Source organism: Xyrauchen texanus, chromosome 14 (assembly GCF_025860055.1).
Source record: "Xyrauchen texanus isolate HMW12.3.18 chromosome 14, RBS_HiC_50CHRs, whole genome shotgun sequence".
Lineage (NCBI taxonomy): Eukaryota > Metazoa > Chordata > Actinopteri > Cypriniformes > Catostomidae > Xyrauchen > Xyrauchen texanus.
Genome location: NC_068289.1, coordinates 14,105,332 through 14,128,050, shown reverse-complemented (window position 1 = coordinate 14,128,050; position 22,719 = coordinate 14,105,332). Strand labels below are relative to the sequence as shown.

At 40.3% G+C, this 22,719-nt stretch overlaps 1 protein-coding gene across 2 annotated transcripts in view; it reads left to right on the top strand.

The window, feature by feature from the left end:
• gsk3ba (glycogen synthase kinase 3 beta, genome duplicate a) overlaps positions 1-22,719 on the top strand; it is a 100,157-nt gene that overhangs the window by 66,955 nt on the left and 10,483 nt on the right. For both annotated transcript variants that reach the window (XM_052141999.1, XM_052141998.1), the window contains exons 4-7: positions 12,225-12,335; positions 13,945-14,075; positions 20,605-20,711; positions 21,997-22,094. In XM_052141999.1, coding sequence (XP_051997959.1) covers positions 12,225-12,335; positions 13,945-14,075; positions 20,605-20,711; positions 21,997-22,094 — 447 coding nt within the window. The remainder of the gene's footprint in view (positions 1-12,224; positions 12,336-13,944; positions 14,076-20,604; positions 20,712-21,996; positions 22,095-22,719) is intronic.

The following is a 22,719-nucleotide window of genomic DNA, read 5'->3' as shown; positions in this document are numbered from 1 at the left end:
TCCTCCCTGACCTAGCACAGGACTTGTGCAAGTAGGCTCACTGGAGGAAATGCGTACTTGCGTAGCCCCCGGGGCCAGCTGTGTGCCAGCGCGTCTGTGCCGAGGGGGGCTTCCATCAGAGAGTACCAGAGCAGGCAGTGGGTGTATTAAGTAACTACGACATGTCTGAACACCTGCTGTAGGGGGACTCCTGCCCATAGAAAATAGAGGTCTGTCCAAGGGCTGAATATGTGATGGCAGGAAGGAGTGAAGGTCACACGGTATGTGCCGTGGCGCCATGCCCATCTCGGGACTCGAGACTGAGGATGCCATATGCCCCAGGAGCCTCTGATATTGTTTCAGTGGAATCACTGTGCCCGGTATGAACGTACTCAAGCAGTTTAGAACCAACTGCGCATGCTCGCTTGTGAGGCGCTGTCATTAAGACTGAGTCTAACTCCATGATGAGAAAAGAGATGCTCTGAACCGGGGAGAGCTTGCTCTTTTCACAGTTGACCCAAAGCCCTATATGGCTGAGGTGCATGAGCACCTGGTCCCTGTGTGCACAGAGCAACTGTCGAGAGTGTGCTAAGATTAGCCAGTCGTCGAGGTAGTTGAGTATGCGAATGCCCACTTACCTTGCAAGAGCTGCTTCTGCGACATTAGTGAAGACACGAGGGGACAGGGACAGACCGAAGGGGAGACTCATCACCACTTGCCGGGCTGTGTGGCTGTGAGCGGCTCCCCAAACCCAAGAACCTATCGTCTAGCCGCGTGGGCTGAGAGGAGGATTGAGGGTTCCAGTCCAGCCCGACACTCGCGGCGGCCAGGATAAGCATAGCGGACAGCTCGGCGTTGGCCTCAGATTGGGCCGACACACCCGAAATCGCTAGCCCAGTCGAGTCTTCAGCATCGAAGTCCATCAAGACGCTCTCCGATGCAGCGGTGAAACTCTCATCCAGCTCGGGGGCTCCAAAAGAGACATCAGACTGGCCGTAAGGTGAGCCGGTCTAATCTCGGAACTGGATGTAGAAAAGGAAGTACCGCCTTAAAAGTAATAGCGTCAATCACCTTTTAGATACAGACATAGCGTGCATATCAGCTCGAATACGCATTAGCTATATGAGTCAGAAATGATAATTTTTTCAGCATAATTTGAGGTAAAGAAGCACAATTTATTATTCCAGTTTTGTCAGATCTTACTGCTGATTTGAAATAAGTTCTTTAATTATAAGCTTGACCAACTCTTTTTGACATTTCGCTGTTCCACCATTCAAGTTCACTTTCATGACTGGAAATAGCTTCCCCAGAGGATTCCAAAGATGGCTGCTTATGGTCTGACTTGCTAGAAAGTCTTTGCTTGTCACTCAAACTCAAACTTAAAGTTGCGTTGAGAAATATGTTTGAAGAGACAAAGACTGTTATGCAAAAAGCATCCCTATTTATATCTGAATAATGCAGATATAATCATCAGGTAGACTTTCTGATTTTCAATGCATGAATAAGGCATTGATCCCAAGCCTACCCCATGCTGTTTGAATATGAACATTATTTGTGATACACGTAAGTGTTGGACTGTGATTGGGTGATGCTCTAAAGCTAGCAGCAACACATCGCATGCATTTGAAACGTCACTTCCTTCAACTGAAAAATGATTTCTGTTTGAGACGATACTACACTTTGAAAATGCATACACTAGATGGCCAATGCATAGTGTAAGTGTACAGTGTATAGTGTGTAATTTGGGACAGAGCTTTAGAGACTTGGGGGAGGACTTGTTTGAATTACTGGTCCAAGCCATATCTAGTGAGCAGAATATAATAGCGACTTGGGGTGGGCTCTTTTGCAACCTAGCAACTGCATAGCAATGCTCTAAAAAGCACTCACAGAAAATTTTAATCTAGTAATTTTTGCAATTCTGGTTGGTTCCGTTAGTGGTGTAGAAATAACGCTACACCCATAACCTGTTGATACGCAATTCCCCCGCACTCGTCACTCTGCTTACATTTAATATATAATTTACTGTGTATAAATGTAATTAATGTTAACAAATTACACATCTTTTCAAAGGTCTAAGGGTTCAACATTGATATCCGATCTCTGTTTCATGATAGCAATGCTCCAGAAACAGCAATTTAGTTATTTGTGCCAGGAGTACAAATGAAAACATGCAATATCAAAACGGGACTTCATACCTTTGTTATGAAAACGTGATCGCCAGATGAATACAGTTCGCCACACTTGGGCCAATTGTCCATGACAAGCGTTCATTGAAAAACATCCAATAGCACTTTTTGTCCATAAAAGTGATAAATATGAGGAATATTGATATATTCTCCATTGTTTACATGAGATCTCGCCTGAAAGAATTACCCTTCATCATTGTTCTTCAACAAACTATGCAATTTGATCAGCATTCATGTTGTAAAACTGTATATTATCTTATATATTAGTCTCATAAACAAAATGAGCTTGTCTCCAAAGTCTATTTTTAAAAATATGGCATTGTTTTATTCATAATAGCCAAGCAGTGCAGTCAGATTTTGTGTCGTCTTGAAAGGTGGAGCCTTAATTTTACTCTGTACTCCGCCCAGCGATTTTACAAAAAGCTTGCAGGAACCTCATTTTTTGTTAGATCATCACAAATTTGAGACATAACTTCTTTAGACTTGTGGCTTTGAGAACATTGTATTTCTTGGTTATGTAATTCTTTTATTATTGTTTTTTTAGATTATAAAATCATGTTTGTAACTTTAAAAAATAACATATATTAATTCTGAAACTTGGGAAATAATCCCAAAGTGTCTTCTTTCAAAAGATACTACAACTGTGTCCATACTCCAAAGGGTCCTGTAATTACAACCATATAAGTTAGGGCTGGACGATATGACCTAAAATTAAAATCTCGATTAATTGAAAAATGTACCTCGATTACGATTAATGAACGATTATTTTGTTTTGTTTTTTGCTTTGTTTTTTTTTTCCCCTCATAGTTCACTGACAAGGTTTGTACTGTAAATGTGCTCAACTATTAAAGGTGGGATATTTTTTTCTAATGAAAGAGTGCATTTCTTATCTTTGTGATTTTAAAATAATTGAAACTATTTATGGACATTTATTGAATAGTTCGAACAATTGAAATCAAAGCGCACTTTGCTTGAAATGAAAACATCTAATGAAAAAAGTCACATTTCAATTTGTGTAAAAAGCAAGATTCCTAAAAAGTAGAAAATAAATAACTTGCTTTTATTGCAAAGAAAATAAATTATTTTAAATATTGTCATGTGAAAAGTAGAAAATAACTTGCTTCTCCTGTAAACAAATATTTTAAATAATGCCATGTGCAAAAATGTTAATAGAACCCTGCTGATTAAGAGCAAGAGCAGGGCTTGGACAGGGCACCTCTAATGGATTAGCAGGCTGTGTGCACATAGTGTTATGATTTGAATCTGATTCATGATCGCTGTTGCATGTGATCTTCCTCTCAGTGTTCTTGTACTGTCACTCTATGCAAGTATTTACTCTAGGTTCTTACTAAGAAACATTAGCATGTTTACCTTTTCAGGTTTCAGGCAGGATCTGAAGCAGTGCAGTTTGGGAAAAATATGGTCATGATGGATCACAGTTTATCTTCTGTCGAGAGTTTTAACGAGGTGTTTAAACCCACTGCGCTTCACTGTAGCTATGGTAGCCATATCCTTCACGATGTAGTAACAAATGGCATCAGTTATTTCTTTCCATCTTGTATCCTTTTCATATTGCTTTCATATTGCTTGCATTGTGGAGGCACTTGTTACACTGCTTACACTTGTTTTAGGAGTACACATCTCAGAATACTTAACCTAGACCACCAACACCACATCCCTTGCAAAGAGGTCCCAACAGAATATTTTGTTCCAAGACTACTGATGCCCATCTTGACAACATTCTACAGGGGCACCATCGAGAGTCTTCTGACCAGCGGCATTACTGTCTTGTACGGAAATTGCAGTGCCTAAAATCGCAAGACTCTATAATGGATAGTGAATGCAGCTGGAAAGATCACTGGAGTCTCTCTTCAAACTATCAAAGAGATCTACCATGCACTGTGCCTCCTGCACGACCTCTAGGATTGTGAATGGCACTTACCCCCTGTCACAGAGCCTCTTTTATCTTCTTCCCTCTGGCAGAAGTTATAGGAGTATCCGAGCTAGGTCTGCCAGATTGTGCAACAGCTTCTTCCCACAAGCTGTCAGAATCCTCAACACTTAGAGGTACTCTGTGCGATCTGGAACTGATACAAGTAACTGTACACATACGCATACCTACACACACACACACACACGAACACACTAATGGCAATACAAAAGACTACAGTATAAACCGAAATTGCTGCTATTCTATATCCTGGAACACTTGAACACTGCTTTCTTGATCATGCATCATAATGTTTTAATGTGTAATCTGTATATATGTCCAAATCTGACCATGTCTCATTTAGGGCTGAAATGATAAGTCGACATTATCGACAACGTCGACAATAAAAAATTGTCTACACACATTTTTGTTGATGAATAGTCGTTTGATCTCATTAAACGTAACATGAGATCACATTAAACTAATGATGACGCACAAGAGCTGCACTGCAGTTCATGCCTGACCGAGGAGAGAAAGAATTACACAGCTCACAGTCCAGATGCACCCTAAGCTTTCTAAACAGCTTCAGGCGATGTAGATCACAAAGTTTGAGGGAATTATAATGAAAAAATACAAAATAAGTAAATACAGAAGCTATCTCTTTGTGGAATAAGTGGAGCTGGAGCTCTTTAAAGGAAACACATGAGCATTACATATTAAATGCAGTTATATTTAATGTGTTATAGCTTTATTATAGTTCAAATAATATGGAAACAGATCATGTAAATAACTACAAACTCCGAATCTGTTATTTCTGTTACCTCTTCTATGAGTTGCGCGAATGTACTGATCTAAGGGGAAGAGATTGAAACTGAACCCGGATGAGGCACACTCTGTCGCGGGGATGCTCATCTTAATGCAGCTAAATCTGCATTAAGCACGCATGCTTAAGGCAGCTAGATTATAACATGATGGCTCATGAGTTATTGAATCATAATAAACGTGTCACTGTGCATTTCATATCGTGAAGAAAATTGGCAATGGACAGCTTTATTAATAAGAGAGTTTGTTTTTTTGTGAGTTAAAGATGGATTGAAGTGAACAGAAAGGTGAGAGAGGTAGTCTTTGCTCCATTATACACTGCAACAAAATAGGTTTTTGATTATTTAGTTTTTTTGCTTGCTTTCCTTATTTTTTTAAACTCCTTTAAAACAATGTACATTTTTTTTAGCACCTATTCTGCAGAAGAAAAAATTGTTATATGAGAATGTTTTTATTGTATTATTATATATGTATTATTAAGGATACAAATATGTTAAAATATCAAAAAATCCTTTAAAAAAGATGCATTCACCTGAGAAGCAACATATACGATATTTAGACTTGCTTTAAGAGAATAGATCTTGAATATTTTACATTTTGTATATTTTGTATTTACTGCACTCGCAGAAGTATAACCAAGTGAAAATATACAAAATATTTATAATACATTCTCTTAAAGCAAGTCTAAATATCTTATGTTGCTTCTCAAGTAAATGTATCTTGTTTTAAGGATTTTTAGACCATTTTATATGGAAAACAAGACAAAAACACCTGATAACAACAGTATTTTTGCAGTGAATTTCTTTACATAATTAAACTTAATAAAAAGTATTTTTTTCCCCTTTAATTCAGTGAATGTCTGTGGCAGGGCGGAGGGCGGGGCCGGGTCGTGATCCTACACACCCGGTCCCGTATTAGGCTAATTATGCCTCCGTTAACGATCTCTCTCTCCCGCACGATCCCCTGCAGTCGACCTTTATCCCTCACGGAGGCATAATTAGCCAAATACGGGACCTGGTGTGTTGGATCTCGACCCGGCCCCGCCCTCCGCCCTGCCACAATGTCATTTAAAGGTATTTTTAAAAGATGATTTTGTCCTCTTTATTGCTAGGAAGCATGTTTAATACAACCTTTTAAGTCGGGGCACAAGCTGAATCATTGGTTTAGAAGTAATGATTAATTGTTGCAATAATCGCCGAATAGTCGAATAATCGTTCTAATTATCGCTAGATTAATCGATTATCAAAATAATCGTTAGTTGCAGCCCTAGTCTCTTTGTATCATTGATTTCAATGTGAATTGGGGGAAAAAAGTTTCTGTTTTATGTATGCACTGTGGTCCGTGAGAAACTAAGCTCAAACTCAACTCAAACTCAATTCATGGAGAGCTTTCTGTAGCCTCACAAGCACAGAGACATCCCAACCCCTGAGCACATGTGACAAACACTGTATTTGAAGGAATTTATCTTCCTCATTAAACAGGCCTGTGCTCCCCCAGAGGTCAGAAGATCTCAGAAATTTTGTTTGCAGGAGCTGCTTTCCAAGAACTCATAATGAGCATTTCAGGTGTGAGGAATTCACTCTGTCATTCTCACTCTCTCCAGTTTTCATTCTGCCTTCTTATTTGAGTCATTTTATATCTTGGTAATGATGTATGTCACAATATAGTTATTTTTGCTGGACAGTCAACACCAAAAAATGACTATATATAACATAATCATGTAGCAATGCCGATTTTTTCATAATCCAGTGATTTAAATACATTATATTTTTATTATTTTATTGTTTTATTTAGAACTTGATGATCGAAAAGCATAGGATAAGATAATTATAACACATAAATGATAAGACTGGCATCACTGCAAAAACAGCTTCACATTATATAGCACTTGAGTTAAAAACAAGACTAAAAAAACAGTATTACATTACAAATATGAATTGATGAGCCACTTATGAAGCCAAAAAAAATTGCAGAATTGCACACATGTGTGACCACACATCTATCTAATGTGTCAAGCTGCAATGTTGGAAACCATAATTAACCTACAGTTGTATGTTGTGACGTTTCAAACCTAATTACACTCATAATAAGCTAAGCTGTCTACACTGGAAGCGACAAACATAGTTTGCAGAGTAGGATTTCTGCTTGGTTTGCGAGAATCAGTCCTAACACACACACACACGTGACCCCCTTAGAACCATACACACATACAGCGATCAGTCAGTAGACTCTTCGCTTCTCCCTGCTGTAATTTTTGCAGCTGCTTGGTGTTGTTGGCCCAGTGTATACCACCATGAAATCAGAGCCCAGAGTGCCTCATGGAGAGATTACATGGACAGATGACGTTATCTCAGGGAGGGAAGACAAGATTATGATCAGGCTTGAAATATGACTGATGGAAATAGATGAATTGGCGTCATGTCTGGACTTGGTCTGCTTCCTCTCAAAACAGCTCCGCTTCATCTAAGTGTCATGATTAACATTAGTGTTGTTATTTAATGCAGACAGCACTTTGCTTTTGAGCCCAATCACAGACCTTGTTAAATGGATCCTTTTAATATATGATTCTTACTACACTCACTGGCTCTGTTCAAAAACCTAGTGACCTGCCATGTTGTCTACAGACTCCATAGGCAGTTGCCTTATAAGGCAGCATCTTAACTGAACTGGAACCTTATAAGTGACTGATTTGGAATGGTCTACATAGGCAGCAACTCACAATTGGTTTTAATACAGTGTGCTTTAGAGGTTTGCATGGAATTAAGTTTAAGCTTGAATCCAGCCCGTAACTGAGACTGTGTGACCCGGTTTCCTCAAAAGTACAAAAGGAATCATTATTGGAGTCTAAACCGAATGTACAATCGGAATAAGAACCATTACATTTCTTGATTCCTATTCCTAAAGATGAACTCTTAAGTAACTAACACATACAGTATATGACCAGAGCAGCACCACATTTAAAAAGTTCTGATGTTTCACATGTCAAGTCAAGCCATTTTTATTTGGATAGCGCTTTTCACAACACACACCGTTTCATAGCATCTTTACAGGAAATCATGCATTAACAAAAACAAAAAATGAAAGTGTAATATCTGTAATGTCTTAAAGTGATCATTGTGTAGTTTGATTAAATATAATTGTAAAATGTGTACAGAAATTAATCAATTAAATAATAAATGCATTTATAACCCCTGTGAGCAAGCTGTAGGCGACTGTGACAAGGAAGACAAATCACCATAAGATGTTGGTTAATGGAGAAATATAACCTTGGGATAAACCAGGCTTACTGTGGGGGCCAGTTTCCCTATGGCTAACATGAATATAATGCCAATATTAGTTATTTGTGTGCAGCGCAAGTCATGGTTTAAAATTTGTGAATTATGTAAGCGTTAAGGTCCAGTGTTAAATAAAAGGTCCATAAAACACATTTTTGTTCTGAACTTTAAGATTAATGACTAATGTCTTTGAAGTCCATCCTGGATTAACTGCAGAAGTTCACACAGATGCATTGTCCTTTGTTTGTTGGCTGATGAAGGCTTTTGTTGTCAATTAAATGATAGTCTATATGAATTCCATTTCAAGAGTGTAGTCCATCAATAGGTAAAGGTGATGCATGCAGAGATTAATGAGGTGCATCGCAGTTCAACCTGCTGGTCATTTCGGTCCATCCTAAATCCAAGATTCAGGCAGTGGCATATGAAATATCCGATGTCTTACAGTTGTAGTTGGCATAAGTTCATCCTCTGAAGTCAAAAGACCGAAGTGATGTCTGGCTAGCACCAGCTGTAGTTGGTTGTCATCTCTCTGCGACACGAAGCTGTGGAGTCAGACACCAAGCAGGAAGGGGGCTGGATCTGGCAGGCTCTGGTAACCTCAGGATATGAATAATATTAGCATATTTGCCATTACATTTTATGCATAGTTATGGATCATGATGGATGTTTCTGGTTCTGGCAGACCTAACTAAAGCAGCCTAATTGTGAGTTGAAGGATAAATAAGGTGTATGTCTTGCTAAATAGATGAGTCTTTAGTCTAGACTTAAACTGAGTGAGTTTGTCTGTGTCCCGAACAGTGTTAGTGAGACAATTCCATAGTTTAGGAGACAAGTATGAAAAGGGTCTACCACCTTCTGTCGATTTTGATATTCTTGGGATTATTAACAAGCCAGAATTTTGTGATCGTAATGAACGTTTTGAAATATAGTGTGTCAGAAGTAGGGCTGGGTATTGAGTTCGATACATTTTAGGCACCGACCGAATTGCCTCTAAATAATCGAGTATTGGAAAATGTCCTGTCGTTCGGTACCAAATTTCGATACCTAAGGGGTTAATCTCATCAATGTCAGTGATAAGCATGTAGCATGCTAGATGTGCCCAAATCTAAAAGTGCCGGTGATTGGCTGAGTTTAGGCATCAAGGAAAAACACTAGTATCAGAAAACGGTTTGAGTTCCAGGGCTGTGAAAGAATGTTATTAGTAACATCGCTAACACTGTTCTACATTACAGGGAAATATTACAATATAATAATGAGCCTTTAAAATATCACTTTTACAAGCGCACAAACGAAGCGAGCCGCAGTGACACCGGGAAAAGAATGAATGTGTCCTAAAAACCAGCAAGAGACTGTCAGAACATTTAGCTACTTTATAGAGAGAAATGCACATTCGGGTTGAGCAAACAGACGATGATCTCAGAATCAATGATGGTCAGAGTGATCGCCAGTAGCTGATGCCGATATTTGGCTCTTTTTCCCATGAATCTATTAAATTATTATTATTATTATTAGACCAGTATTATTATCAAATTAATATTACAAATAATTTGCTCGTAGACAAAAATACACGTGTTTGAAGAAACACTCTTTATTATATTATTAAGTACAGATGACAGAAAAGCCGTATATGGGCATATATGTGGCGCCGATACAGAGGCGTTCAGTCTCATGGAACATGCACATCTAAGGATCTCACACATTGTTTCTGCCTTCCGATTTACATTTTTTATGAGATATATATACATATATATATATATATATATATATATATATATATATATATAATTTTATCACTTTATTATTTATTTATTTGCTTTTTCGTTTCATTTGGAGTGCAATTTGAATTTAGAAATGTATTTGATTTAAGTTTTTCGTTTTTTTAAATAAATTATATAAATGCAAAGCAAAATCAATAAAGCACGAATATTCACTAATCCCTCAGCCCCGAGGTTTCCAATGTAATTTGAAATATATCGTGAAGGAGGGAACAAAAGAAATGTATTCATACACATGATATATTTTCCTGGATAACAAAATACCCGACAGGTATAGAATGCACAGATGAAGCTTCTTTGCCAGAGAGATGTTCACAACTGTTGTAAAGCCATCTTTCAAAAAGTTGAACAACACATTTTAAAAGCACTTATTTTTTTCCAGTTTAATTTGAAATTTTAGTTAAAATAAATAAAAAGTAAAGTTCAAAGTTTGAAATCAAGGTGTCTTGCTTTATTGTGTAAGCTTAACCCTAACCATGTTTACTGAAAATTATCCCATAGTACCACCTAGCGTCCAACCAGTGGTAATACCGGTGTTCGTCGTTTTCCTGCGTAGTTTTTTTGTTTTCCCGACCAAAGTATCGGAAAAGGTATAGTTTAGGAACCGGAAATCGAAGTCAAGATATCGGTATCGATATCGAATTTTTTTTAATGATAGCCAGCCCTAGTCAGATCACTTAAGAACTGTGTAGCTAGACACAGCTAGATAGTTAACAATTTTTTAATTAATTCGAAATTTAACAGGTATCCAATGTAATGATGATAAATTTTGGCTAATATGGTCATATTTCTCAGTTTTAGTCAGCACTCTGGCAGCTGCATTTTGTGGTTAGAATTTGCCTTGAATTTCTCAAGTTGTGTGAAGGCACAGAAACACACTAAGGTTAGTTTATACAGCATCATCTCCTGGTGTGTTTGGCTTATACAGGAGTTGTTTGTGGTAGAGAATGTAAAAGCAGTGCCTGGGGATGCATGAGTATCTACCTGTGGCTCACTCATTGAGGGAGATCTAGGTTACGTCACAATGAGCAATAGATCATCTAATCACACACTCTAAAAGTCATGTGACCTCAGACAAGCATCCTATCTGATGGCCCCATCGTCCAGTGGGAGCATCTCAGGAGCCAACCACCTCAGAGCTTGTCCCATCAGCTGTAATTGAGGAAGTGTTGCTGTAGCGAGGGTGGAGAGTGAGTCATCGCTGGGACTAATTTTAGCTGCCTAGCACAGTCGGGGGCTGATTTAGGTTTTCTTTTTCTTTTTTTTTTTTCAGGAAATCTTTTGTCAATGACATAAAACGTCTGTTTTTAGAAACCACTTATCAGTCAGATGTGTTGAAATGGAGAGAGATTATCTTTCTCTCTACCTCACATATGTTGTGTAACTTGTTGTCAAGATTTGAGCGACCAGCAGCTGCCCAATGACTGGGTTAGTAGAGCATGTTAAAGTCAGTTTGCACCATGACATTTTGGGTCATGGTTACAGTAGATGGCTCAGGCAGATGAAGACCAGCAGAAATAGACTCTCTGAACGAACAGAACGGAAATTGTGGGGGAAGCAAAAGGGTGTAAAAGACAGGATGTGTCATCAGACAAAGGGTCAGGGTGGCGCTGCAGACCACCCCATTCAGTTTCTTCTTTTTGTTTTTGTCCTCAGAGGATATGACCTCAATGTCTGAGCATTTATGTTATGTAAAGATTGGAGGCATAATCATTGCTTACGTTCAGGCAGAATTCTATACAATGCACTGCAGTCAATGTCCACAAGGATTTTTGTGGAGTTACCATTACAGCTTATTTATGGATGCACAGTCTGGCTGTTCAGTGATGATGAAGTTACAGAGATATATGGAGGGAAGGGGTTTATGGGACATTTTTAGCATAGACTTTGACTCAGGGCCATCATCCTTCTCCATACAGAGCATGTATACAAATATAATATAAATTGATCAATTGTCACACATTATACATACATTTCTGCATATACATGGTGAAATCATTTATTTTTCACATATTCCAGCTTAGCTGGGGTCAGAGTGCAGGGTCAGCCATGATACGGTGCCCCTGGAGCAGATAGGTTCAAGTGCCTTGCTCAAGGGCCTTGTGTCTGGTGTCTTGGTGGTGTTGGGGCTTGAACCCCCGACCTTCTGGTCAGTAACCCAGAGCCTTAACCGCTGAGCCACCACTGCACATTTTTTAACTCTGTGTATGTGCTCACTGACTAATGAAGTGTTTGCTTTCTTGTTCTCTGTCCACAGAAAGATGAGGTGTATCTGAATTTGGTTCTGGACTATGTTCCTGAGACTGTGTACAGAGTGGCAAGACACTACAGCCGTGCTAAGCAGACCCTTCCCATGGTTTATGTGAAGGTCAGAATAAAAAGTACTACATTAATAAAGTATTTTCACTAGTGATCTCAGACATGTATGAACAGAGACAAAGAGATTTGTTATCTAAATGTTGACCTCTCACAAATACATTTTTGGCTATAATTAATTAGTTAGGTGCATGTGCTGCAACATATTGCTAAAAAAATCAGGTATTGTATCTCCCTCTAACTATTTGAACCCATGCACTGTATTTACCGAACTGAAACTGTGACCGCATAACACTGATACAAACCAAATCATGAGAAATTTGATGTGCTATTGTACATCCTGAATTAAAATCTGAAGCTATTTTCCTGCCGGTGAGTATTTGAGCAGTTAGTTGCGTGTATTTTGGCTTCCCCCCCTCCTCCAGTGCAGTTCTGCGTCACTGCTGTCTTGACTGCTGTGATGACATCGTCACTCCTTTGTGTTGTGTGCTGAGCTATATCCTTCCTGCTATTGGCAGGATGTGGCATGAATGTAGAAACACACACACACACATAAATGTAAAGGTATTCAATTATATGTGGAGACATTCCCCTTTAATCGTCGTTTTTGAGGTGGGAATACTTATTCATGCATCACTGATGTAATTTCCTGTGGATGAAGTTTACTGCATGTATATGCGTTACAAATAGTAATGTCACGTCCCTTTTTGGCACTTTTTGTATCGTGTGAATGTTACATGGTTTACCATTGTTACTTTGTTATGAAATTATGACGATTGGATTTAACTTTACACAGACAAGGTCAGATAGAAATTCTGTCACACTAGTCTCATGACAACACAGATATTGAGTGAGTTTACATGTTCATTCTTACATCGATTATGCTAAATAAGGCGACAACATGTGTGGTAATGTCAACACCATTTTTCTTTTATTTGGGTATGATCGTAAACAAAAAACAATCTGCACATGTACCTTTTTACCTAATACCCCAATTCCGCATTGCATGAAAACAACTTTACTGACAATGTTACTGGCTTCCCTTACAAAAAATCTAGAGTTCTGGCAAACAAGCTACAAACTTGCTGCAAATTTGCCACTCATTATTTGTCACATGTTTGCCAGAAGTTTGGAGCGCTTCACCAGTAGGGGTGAACCTGCAGCAAACATTTGGCAACTATGGACAATTTGCCTTAAACCTCATTTGTATGTAAGAAAACTCTCGATTTTTGTAAGGGTTATCCAATATGCACAAGTGTTGTGTAAAACAGTGTGGGAGAATAAACTAAGCATTTGCAGCACTTTTGCTTGCGGTGCAATTTACATAATGCTATTACAGCCAGATGAAAACAGTAGTCCATGATGCTACTCAGTCCTGCCAAAGTCTGTCATATAACAGTGGTCAGAATCCTCGGCTATATAGCGCTTAGAATTGGCCCACAAGAGTGGAATTGCACATGTAAGTGGCATTCAGCATTGATTTGTGGGTAAGTTTGCACCTTTTCCTGATCTGCGTAATTCCTTTAAATCATCTGATATTGCAAGCAATGAGTTATAGGCTATATCTTTAGGGATATTTTGTATCATTTTCTGTGACCTGTACTTATAATTCCTTTTGTAAACTGATTGTTATAGTGTTTCCTTTGTCCTCAATATTTCAGTTGTACATGTACCAGCTCTTCAGGAGTCTGGCCTACATCCATTCCTTTGGGATTTGCCATCGGGACATTAAACCTCAGAACCTTTTGCTGGACCCAGAGACGGCTGTGCTCAAGCTCTGTGACTTTGGCAGGTCAGTTGGTAATCTCTTTATAGCCAATACATTGGAGACGATGCACTGTCTGATAACATGTCAAAGGTCCAGGGCAGGCCCCAGTATGAACTAAAAGAATCACTTGACTGCGTTTAACCTGAACATCCCATATTACACATCACTATGTCTCCAGATGGCCACTCTGTGCTCTGAGATATCTGTGTGCTGACTCCAGCCTTTCTCGCGTCACACATTTTTCTGGTTTAGATAACTGAAGATTTTAGGTAATATTCACTTCATATTCATATTTCTTATTTGCTTTATGCTGATTTTTTGTTCTTCCACAGTGAGAAAACATCTTTTTAAAGAACTCCTAGAAGTTAGAGAAAATAATGCAAATTTTTCATGAATGAGGACACATATGTAGCACACTGGAAGTGGCATAAGAACAGGTATTAGAACAATTGAGATATGCTGAGATGTGTAAGACACTTAACATCTACACAACAAAACCAGCTTTATATTTCAGGTAACTTTATAACCCTTTGCTTTAAATACAGTAAAAAGCTGTTCCAAACCAAATTTCAGAATCATAATAATGAGTACCCCTAATGGAGGTTAAAGGAAGAGCTCACTCAAAAGTTTCAATTAAGTAATCATTTAATCACCCTTATGTTGTTAAGCCAGTGTTTCCCAATCTTTTACAACTAAAAAATTATACGGTACACCACTATCCAACATAGGCTAACCATCGTCAATATTGTTCCTTTTCAATAACTTGTCCATGTTTTCTGTCCGTCTTAGTAGCGTGTTTAATTGCAATGTTTAAAATTCGGCTATGCAAACATTTCTCAAAATTAGACCTTCATTTTGATGGATAGGATCGTAAAAATTCTGTCATAATCTATTATTACCTGTAATTTTTATTTTCATATTTTAATGATAAGACATTTAATAGCTTTTATTTTCATTCACATTTAAATTTTTAATCATGAACATACAGGACGAGCATATAGCAGATTATGCATTTATTTATTTATGAAGAAAACAGATGAACAATAGAGACACCACACGAAGCAGAGTAATGTTTTTTTCCCCTCCGCAGTGACGGTCCACTAAAACACGACATATGAACAACGCAATATTACAAAAAAACTAATAGTATTAAAACATGAACAAAAGATGTAAAAAAAACCTCAAAACTTCCTCCTAGCCTGCATCGACTTAAACTGTGTTTAATCAAATGCATCAAGGGAGACTAATGCTGAGGCAATTGTCATTAGATTTTGCATCTTTGCCTTGTACATACGACTTCTTGTGGCAGTTTTAATTTGGTTCTGGAGGCTGAACCTAGCGTTAAGTGCCGCATCGTCCTCCATATGACAAGATTTGCAGAAAGCATCACAGAGGGGCGATTTTATGAGTTTGCCACGTAAAAAGCAGGAGGTGTGCACAATAAACATTAAGAACATGTATTAGGAAGAGAGAAAAAGCTTGCAGTTGCTTTGATAGGAGAACGTAATAAATGGACTTATGTTTAGGTCTAAGCGTTTTCTTGGGGTCTCTGATATTCGTAAAGGATAAGGTAATATTTAATTAAAAGAAATTGAGACATTCAATGTCTCCACAAATTTGGACAGTTTTTTTTATATTTCTTGTTGCTTTGTACTCTCAAATACATTATTGGTGTAGCAAAAACATGTGTGAAAACACTTTTGTGTAAAGTCACTTCATAGACTTCAATGTATTCTGCAGTGTTGACGCGAGTCATGTGAAAGACCCTTAATGCTTAGAAGTCACTTTTGCACATCAATTATTGCTCTTCACTATCACAATAGTGACCAATTATTTCAAAATGGTGAATTTCTCCGAAAGGTGAGGATTTTGTATCCCTGAAATTACATTTTTACAAGCATTTATTTATTTTGTGGAATTTGATCATTTTCCACGGCACACCTGACAAAATTCATGGCACACTAGTGTTCTCCATCTGTTGCTCACTCAACGTTGTGTCAAATGAAGCGACATTAGGGGACTTTCTTGAAGGCCTCGTTTACCTCTGAACTTGAGAATTTGGCAGACAGAATTTGCATGTCCCTTCCCCGGACATATGGGTATAAAAGGAGGGAATCGTGCATCTGTTCATTCAGATTTCTTATTAGGAGCCGAGCGGTTGTGTGATCAGCGAGCTGAGATCACTTCTGTTCCACTCACCTCTGTAGAGTGTTTGCTGTTGGATCTGTGGCGCATATCAGTGGCTTTCTTCTCTGGGTGCTTTGACAGCGCTTCTAAAAGAGAGTAGTTCCTTAAAAGAGTTTATTTCTCTAAAAGAGCACACACAGCAGGAGTTGAACATACTTTTCAGGATGCATTTTTTTAAAGATGCCCTTCCGCCCCTGTGTAGTTCCTGGATGCGGTCGATTTTTCTGCGCTCCTGACGGTCATAGATGCTGCCTCGTGTGTTTGGGCCACGATCACACTGAGGTGGCGTTTGTGGATGGTTCATGTTCTCACTGCGAGAACGTAACCATGCCAATGTTGCGGTCATGACTTTCCTTCCTAAAAATGAATGCCACTCCAGCTGCCACCTCGCGTCGCGTCCTTCTTACCACAGGGTTGAGGAATACCCGGCTGGCGATGGAGGCGATTTGAGGATGGCAGCAGGCTCAGTTTCGCCGGATTGATCCCCCCCTGCCATGTGCATGGAGCAAGGTAAGTGCTTCGAGCCCTCTCTCAGCACCAAAGCCTCGGGACTCACTTTTGCCTCCAGACGGGACACTACCTGCTCCGGCCCACTGCGAAGCCCCGCAGGTACTTCAAATACAATCGTCCCCCTAGTGCCCCTCGCATGTAGCTTGGACGTGTGGCTTTAATTTTCCAACCCGTCTTGCTGTCTGGCCAGGACCATCCGACTCAGCTACGCGATCCAGTTCACCAGGCCCGCCCCCTTTTGGCAGCGTCCGCTTTACCTCATTGTAAGCCGAAAACGGCAACACCCTACGCTTGGCGATCGCGACCCTTTTACTGAAAGACGCGATAGAGCCTGTCCCTCCAGCTGAGATGAAGAAGGGTTTCTATAGCCCTTACTTCATCTTACCCAAGAAATGTGGCGGCTTACGACCGATCCTGGACTTGCGAGTTTGCCTTGCACAAACTCCCGTTCAAGATGCTCAAGCAAAGACACATCCTAACATGTGTCTGGCATCAGGATTGGTTCGCAGCGGTAGACCTGAAGGATGTGTACTTTCACTTCTTTATCTTGCCTCGAAACCGACCCTTCCTACGGTTTGTGTCCGACAGCCAGGCGTGTCAGTACAAGGTCCTCCCCTTCGGCATGTCCCTGTCCCTTTGAGTCTTCACAAAGGTCGCAGAGGCAGCCCTTGCCCCGCTAAGGGAAGTGGGTATCCGCATACTTGATTACCTCGATGACTGGCTCATCCTAGCCCACTCTCGTGAGTCACTGTGTGCCCACAGGGACCAAATGCTCTGGCATATCAGCCGTCTAGGGCTTCAGGTCAACGGGGAAATGAGCAAGCTTGCCCCGGATCGCTTTTCTCGGCATGGAGTTAGACTCATGGCATGCCTCACCAACGAGCGCACGCAGTCATGCTGAAATGCCTCACCTTATTCAAGCCATGCTCAGCGGTTCCTCTAAAACAATTCCATAGGCTCCTGGGGCATATGGCATCCTCCGTGGCAGTCGCGCCACTGGGGTTGATGCATATGAGACTGCTTCAGCACTGGCTTCAGACTCGAGTCCCAAGATGGGCATGGCGCCGCAGCACATACCGTGTGTGTTTATCACCCCCGCCTGCCGCCAGACTTTCAACGTCTGGATAGACCTCTGTTTTCTGTGGACAGGATTCCCCCAACAGCATGTGTCCCGGTGCGTTCTGGTCACCACAGATGCCTCCAAACAGGGTTGGGGTGCCGTGTGCAACCTCCTGGACTATTATAGACACCTCCTGTATGGGGCCCCGGCTGGGTTGGCACATCAACTGCCTAGAGTTGTAGGCTGTAATCCTTGCTACTTTGGGTTAAGCACGTCTTGATTCGCTCAGACAGCACCACCACGATAGCATACATAAATCGCCATGGCAGCGTGCTCTCTTGTCACATGTCGCAACTCCCCGCCATCTCCTCCTTTGGAGCCAACAGCGACTCACATCTTTGCGCGCCACTCATATCCCAGGCAACCTCAACACGGCAGTGGACATGCTGTCGTGACAGGGCAGGCTCAGCGGAGAGTGGAGGCTACAGCCCCAGGCGGTCCAGCTGATTTCAGAGCAGTTCAGCAAAGCACAGGCAGACCTGTTTGCTTCCCAAGAGACCTCCCACTGCCCGCTCTGGTACTTGCTAGTGGATGCTCCCCTCGTGCTAGCCATGCTGGCACACAGCTGACCCCGGGGGCTGTGCAAGTATGCATTTCCCCCAGTGAGCCTACTTGCACGGGTGCTGTGCAAGGTCAGGGTGGACGAGGAACTAGTCACAGTAGTGGCCACCCAATGGCCAACACAGACTTGATTCACGGATCTCACGTTCCTCACAGCCCCTCCTTGGCGAATTCCCCTGAGGAAGGACCTTCTTTCTCAGGGTTGGGGCACCCTCTGGCATCCACACCCAGACCTCTGTAACCTCCACTTCTGGCCCCTGGAAGGGATGCATAGATCTAAATGGCCTACCACCTGCCGTCGTAGTGGCGATGTGGCGCTTGTTTGCAAATTGGTGTTCTTCCTGATCTGAAAACCTGCAGAGCTGCGCAGTCAGGTCAGTGCTCTCATTTCTGCAGGAGAGTCTGGAGGGGAGGCTATCCCCCTCCACCTTGAAGATTTATGTAGCTGCCATATCGGCTCACCATGATGCAGTAGATGGTAAGTCCCTAGGGAAGCACGATCTGATCATCAGGTTCCTTAGAGGCACCCGGAGGCTGAACCCTCCCAGGCCATGCCTGTTCCCCTCACGGGATCTCTCCATGGTCCTTTCAGGCCTTCAGAGACCCGCCTTCGAGCCGCTAGAATCAGTCGAGGACCCACATCATCCTAAGACCGTGACCGGGCTATGTGCCAAGGTTCCTAAGACCCCCTTCAGGGACAAGGTAGTGAACCTGCAAGCGCTGCCCCGGAAGGAGGCAGACCCAGCCTTTTCGTTGCTGTGTCTAGTGCGTGCTTTGCATACCTATGTGGACCGCATGCAGAGCTTTAGATGTTCTGAGCAGCTCTTTGTCTGCTTTGGTGGACAGCGGAAAGGGAACACTGTCTCCAAACAGAGGCTTTCCCACTGGGTCGTTGATGCCATTCCTTTGGCCTATCACACCCATGCTGTGCCCGCCCCCTTGTGGGTTCGAGCACACTCAATGAGAAGTGTGGCATCCTCGTGGGCACTGGCCAACAGCACCTCCCTAGCAGACATTTGCAGAGCAGCGGGCTGGGCAACACCCAATACCTTAAGGAGATTGTACAATCTCAGGGTTGAGTCGGTCTCATCCCGTGTTCTCTCAGGTCCGAGCACGTAGAACTCAGGAATGCGGAACGTCTGACGTTTGAAACTTATTCTCGGCTCCTCAATGCAAAACCTAAATTAACAGATGTACATTCCCTCCTTTTATAACCATATATCCGGGGGAGGGACAAATTCTCATTGGCCTTTTGTCAAGTTCAGAGTTCAAATTTGAAAATGGTGTTTTCATTTTTTAAATGCTCTCCGTCCACACTGTCGTTTTCCTACATTTTCCAAAAGTTGCTCTTTCACACTGAAATGTCTGAAAATGCTTAAGTACCCTAACTACATATTGAAATAAAATGTAAAAGCGTTGCCCTGCGTCATTTCCATGTGCAGTCTGAAACGCAATTGTCCTCGTGTTCCACGGCCGGACAGCAATTCTGAGTAAACTTCCTTTCGCCTTTGAAGGAATGCAATGTCAAAGTTTATCTCTAACAACACTATCGTGCATTGGCTGAACCAGCCTGAAGAATAGCATTTTTTAAGCATGATCTGAGCTAAAGAAGGACAATTTATGATACCATTGATGTCAGATTTTACTGCTTATTTGAAATATATTGTTTGATCGCAATCTTGACCAACCAATGTTTGGAGATTTCATCCCTTTCTAGTAGATAGGAGCTGTACTTTTATGCCGCTTGTATCTGCCGATTCAAAGAGCATTTCAAAGATGTCTGCTGAGTGGACTGATTTGCCTGGAAATGGACTTTAGAATGGATCACATGACTGTGTCACATGACAACAAATACGTAATCTTTTTTGAATATCATTTTCCCAGTCCGCACTACAACACGAAGATGGCTTTTTCATATTTATCTACTTTGGAGAGTTTTTCGAAAAGCACCAAAAACATAGTGAAATGAATGCATTTTCATTGTGACCTCATTGTCCTCTGTTTTAAATGCTAAATCCATTATTAATCAAACAAGCACTTGTTTGAGTCAAACTCTTAATAATTAGCTTGATTCTGAGTGGCCTAACTAATAAAACAGACTTGTTTTAAAGCAGAATAAATGTCTTTACTCGATCAGAGAGTCACACATGTGACAATATGTTCTTTTGTTTGCAGTGCTAAGCAGTTAGTACGTGGAGAGCCCAATGTTTCCTACATATGCTCACGGTACTACAGAGCCCCCGAACTTATCTTTGGAGCAACCGACTACACTTCCAGTATAGGTTTGTGATCTCTAATCATACTACAACCAGAATCTTCAGATTTTTTTAATGATGTTTTTATTCCTCTTATCATTTGAAATACGTAAATACATACTACCTTTGGAATAGCGATAGACCAATTCTTCCAGGCCAATGAATCAAATAATATTGGACTACTATTGTCACCGGCTTGGTGCAGTTGACTACCAACAGAAGTAGTATTTCCAAAATATAACGGCAGCCTTTGCTGTTATGTTGAATACATCAAATTTTTTGTTTTCAAATAAATTTGAGTGAATTTTAAGTAAAAATTGTGCAAAATAAATGTTAATTTAAAGCTAAAGTATGTAATTTCTGCACCACTAGTGCCACCGTTGATTTCAAAACAACTTTCTTAATGCGCTTCTGCCGTTGATGGTACAAACAGATAGACCTGATGTTATGGTCTCTCTTAAGACGGGTCGCTCAAAACAAACAGGAATTTCATGGCACCACTAAAAGACAGTGTTTACAGTTTTCAAGAAAATTAACCTATGAATGGCTAATGGCTGTCTCTGCATATTATGATGGGATAGAAGAAAGTATTCTACCACCAAGAAGTTACATACTTCAGCTTAAAAGCTATTAAAATACTTTCTCCTAGCCCAGCTTCATGTGATGGCTCAAGTAAGTAGATTGATTCCCTTTGTGATGCAATCAAAACTTGACTCTGTTTGTTTGAGCATCCCAACCAGCTCAATCAGTGGCCTGAGGGAGTATCTGGTTTTCTGACCAATGAATGATGGGTGTTCAGGAATCCTATTTGAAAACAGTCATTATTTTTGCAATTCTGTTCAGTGGCTCTTATTTGGTGCAGAAATTACAAACTTCAGATTTAATTTCAGCAATTTTGTTTTAAAATTTTATCATAATTTTTTAAATATATATATATATATATATATATATATATATATATATATGTATATATATATCAGCCATCAGCCCACCTTTATCTCTAGATCAATCGATATCTGTAAAAAATCTGTGAACAACTACTTCAGAAAATATGGTCTGTCCTAAGATTGTGGTATTGAAGGGTCATTCATCAACTCATGGATTTTTTGTGATATTTAAAGCATTATTTTATGTTTTATTGCTTCATGTGTCTTTGCAAGGACGTGCTGTGAAAGCACTAAGCTGATTATGCTTCTCTACACTCTTGTTTTGTGTACGAGTTATTGACCTCTGGCTAATAAGAATGCCCTGATCAGCATCAGCTTAGCCCCTCCCTCATTCTCCCAATTTCTCTGACCCGCTTTCACTGCAGACGTGTGGTCAGCTGGCTGCGTGCTGGCGGAACTGTTGCTAGGACAACCAATTTTCCCCGGCGACAGCGGAGTGGATCAGCTGGTGGAAATCATCAAGGTACTGGCGCCACTACACAGACACATCTCTCTGATGTAATCAAAATGTTTGTGTGAGTGTTAGGAAAGACAACATTGCTGTGTCAGAATCAGTTGATAGGTTCAGACGGTTAATTCTAAACATGATTATTAACATTATTTATAACTATGGGCCCTGTGGACTTTAAGAAAAACTTTTAAAACACACTTTTCATTCTCACAAGGTTATTTCATTTGTCCACTATGTCCAACAGTGAATATACAGTACATGCATTGTATGAGAATTCTTATTTTTATAAAACAACACATCTCAAATTTGATTGTTTAGTTATCATTCCGAAATTACATTTTAAATATTTTAGAATTAAATGGCAGACTTCTAGACTACTTTCTGCATTTTATGTTTCCTAAATACACACAATTATATAATATTTTCACACTTTTTGCACACTTTGAAAAAACATTGAAAATTTTGCATAAGTGATTTACCTTAATTTTTCTTTATTTACTTCACACATTTTGTCTTCTTTATAGTCAAGTAAACTAACTGATGATAAAACTTAGTGGCAAAATTGTTGGTCATGGAAGAAATGACAGCACAGCTGAAAGGACAGTCACGACTTGTGTAAAAGCCAAATTTTCACCCA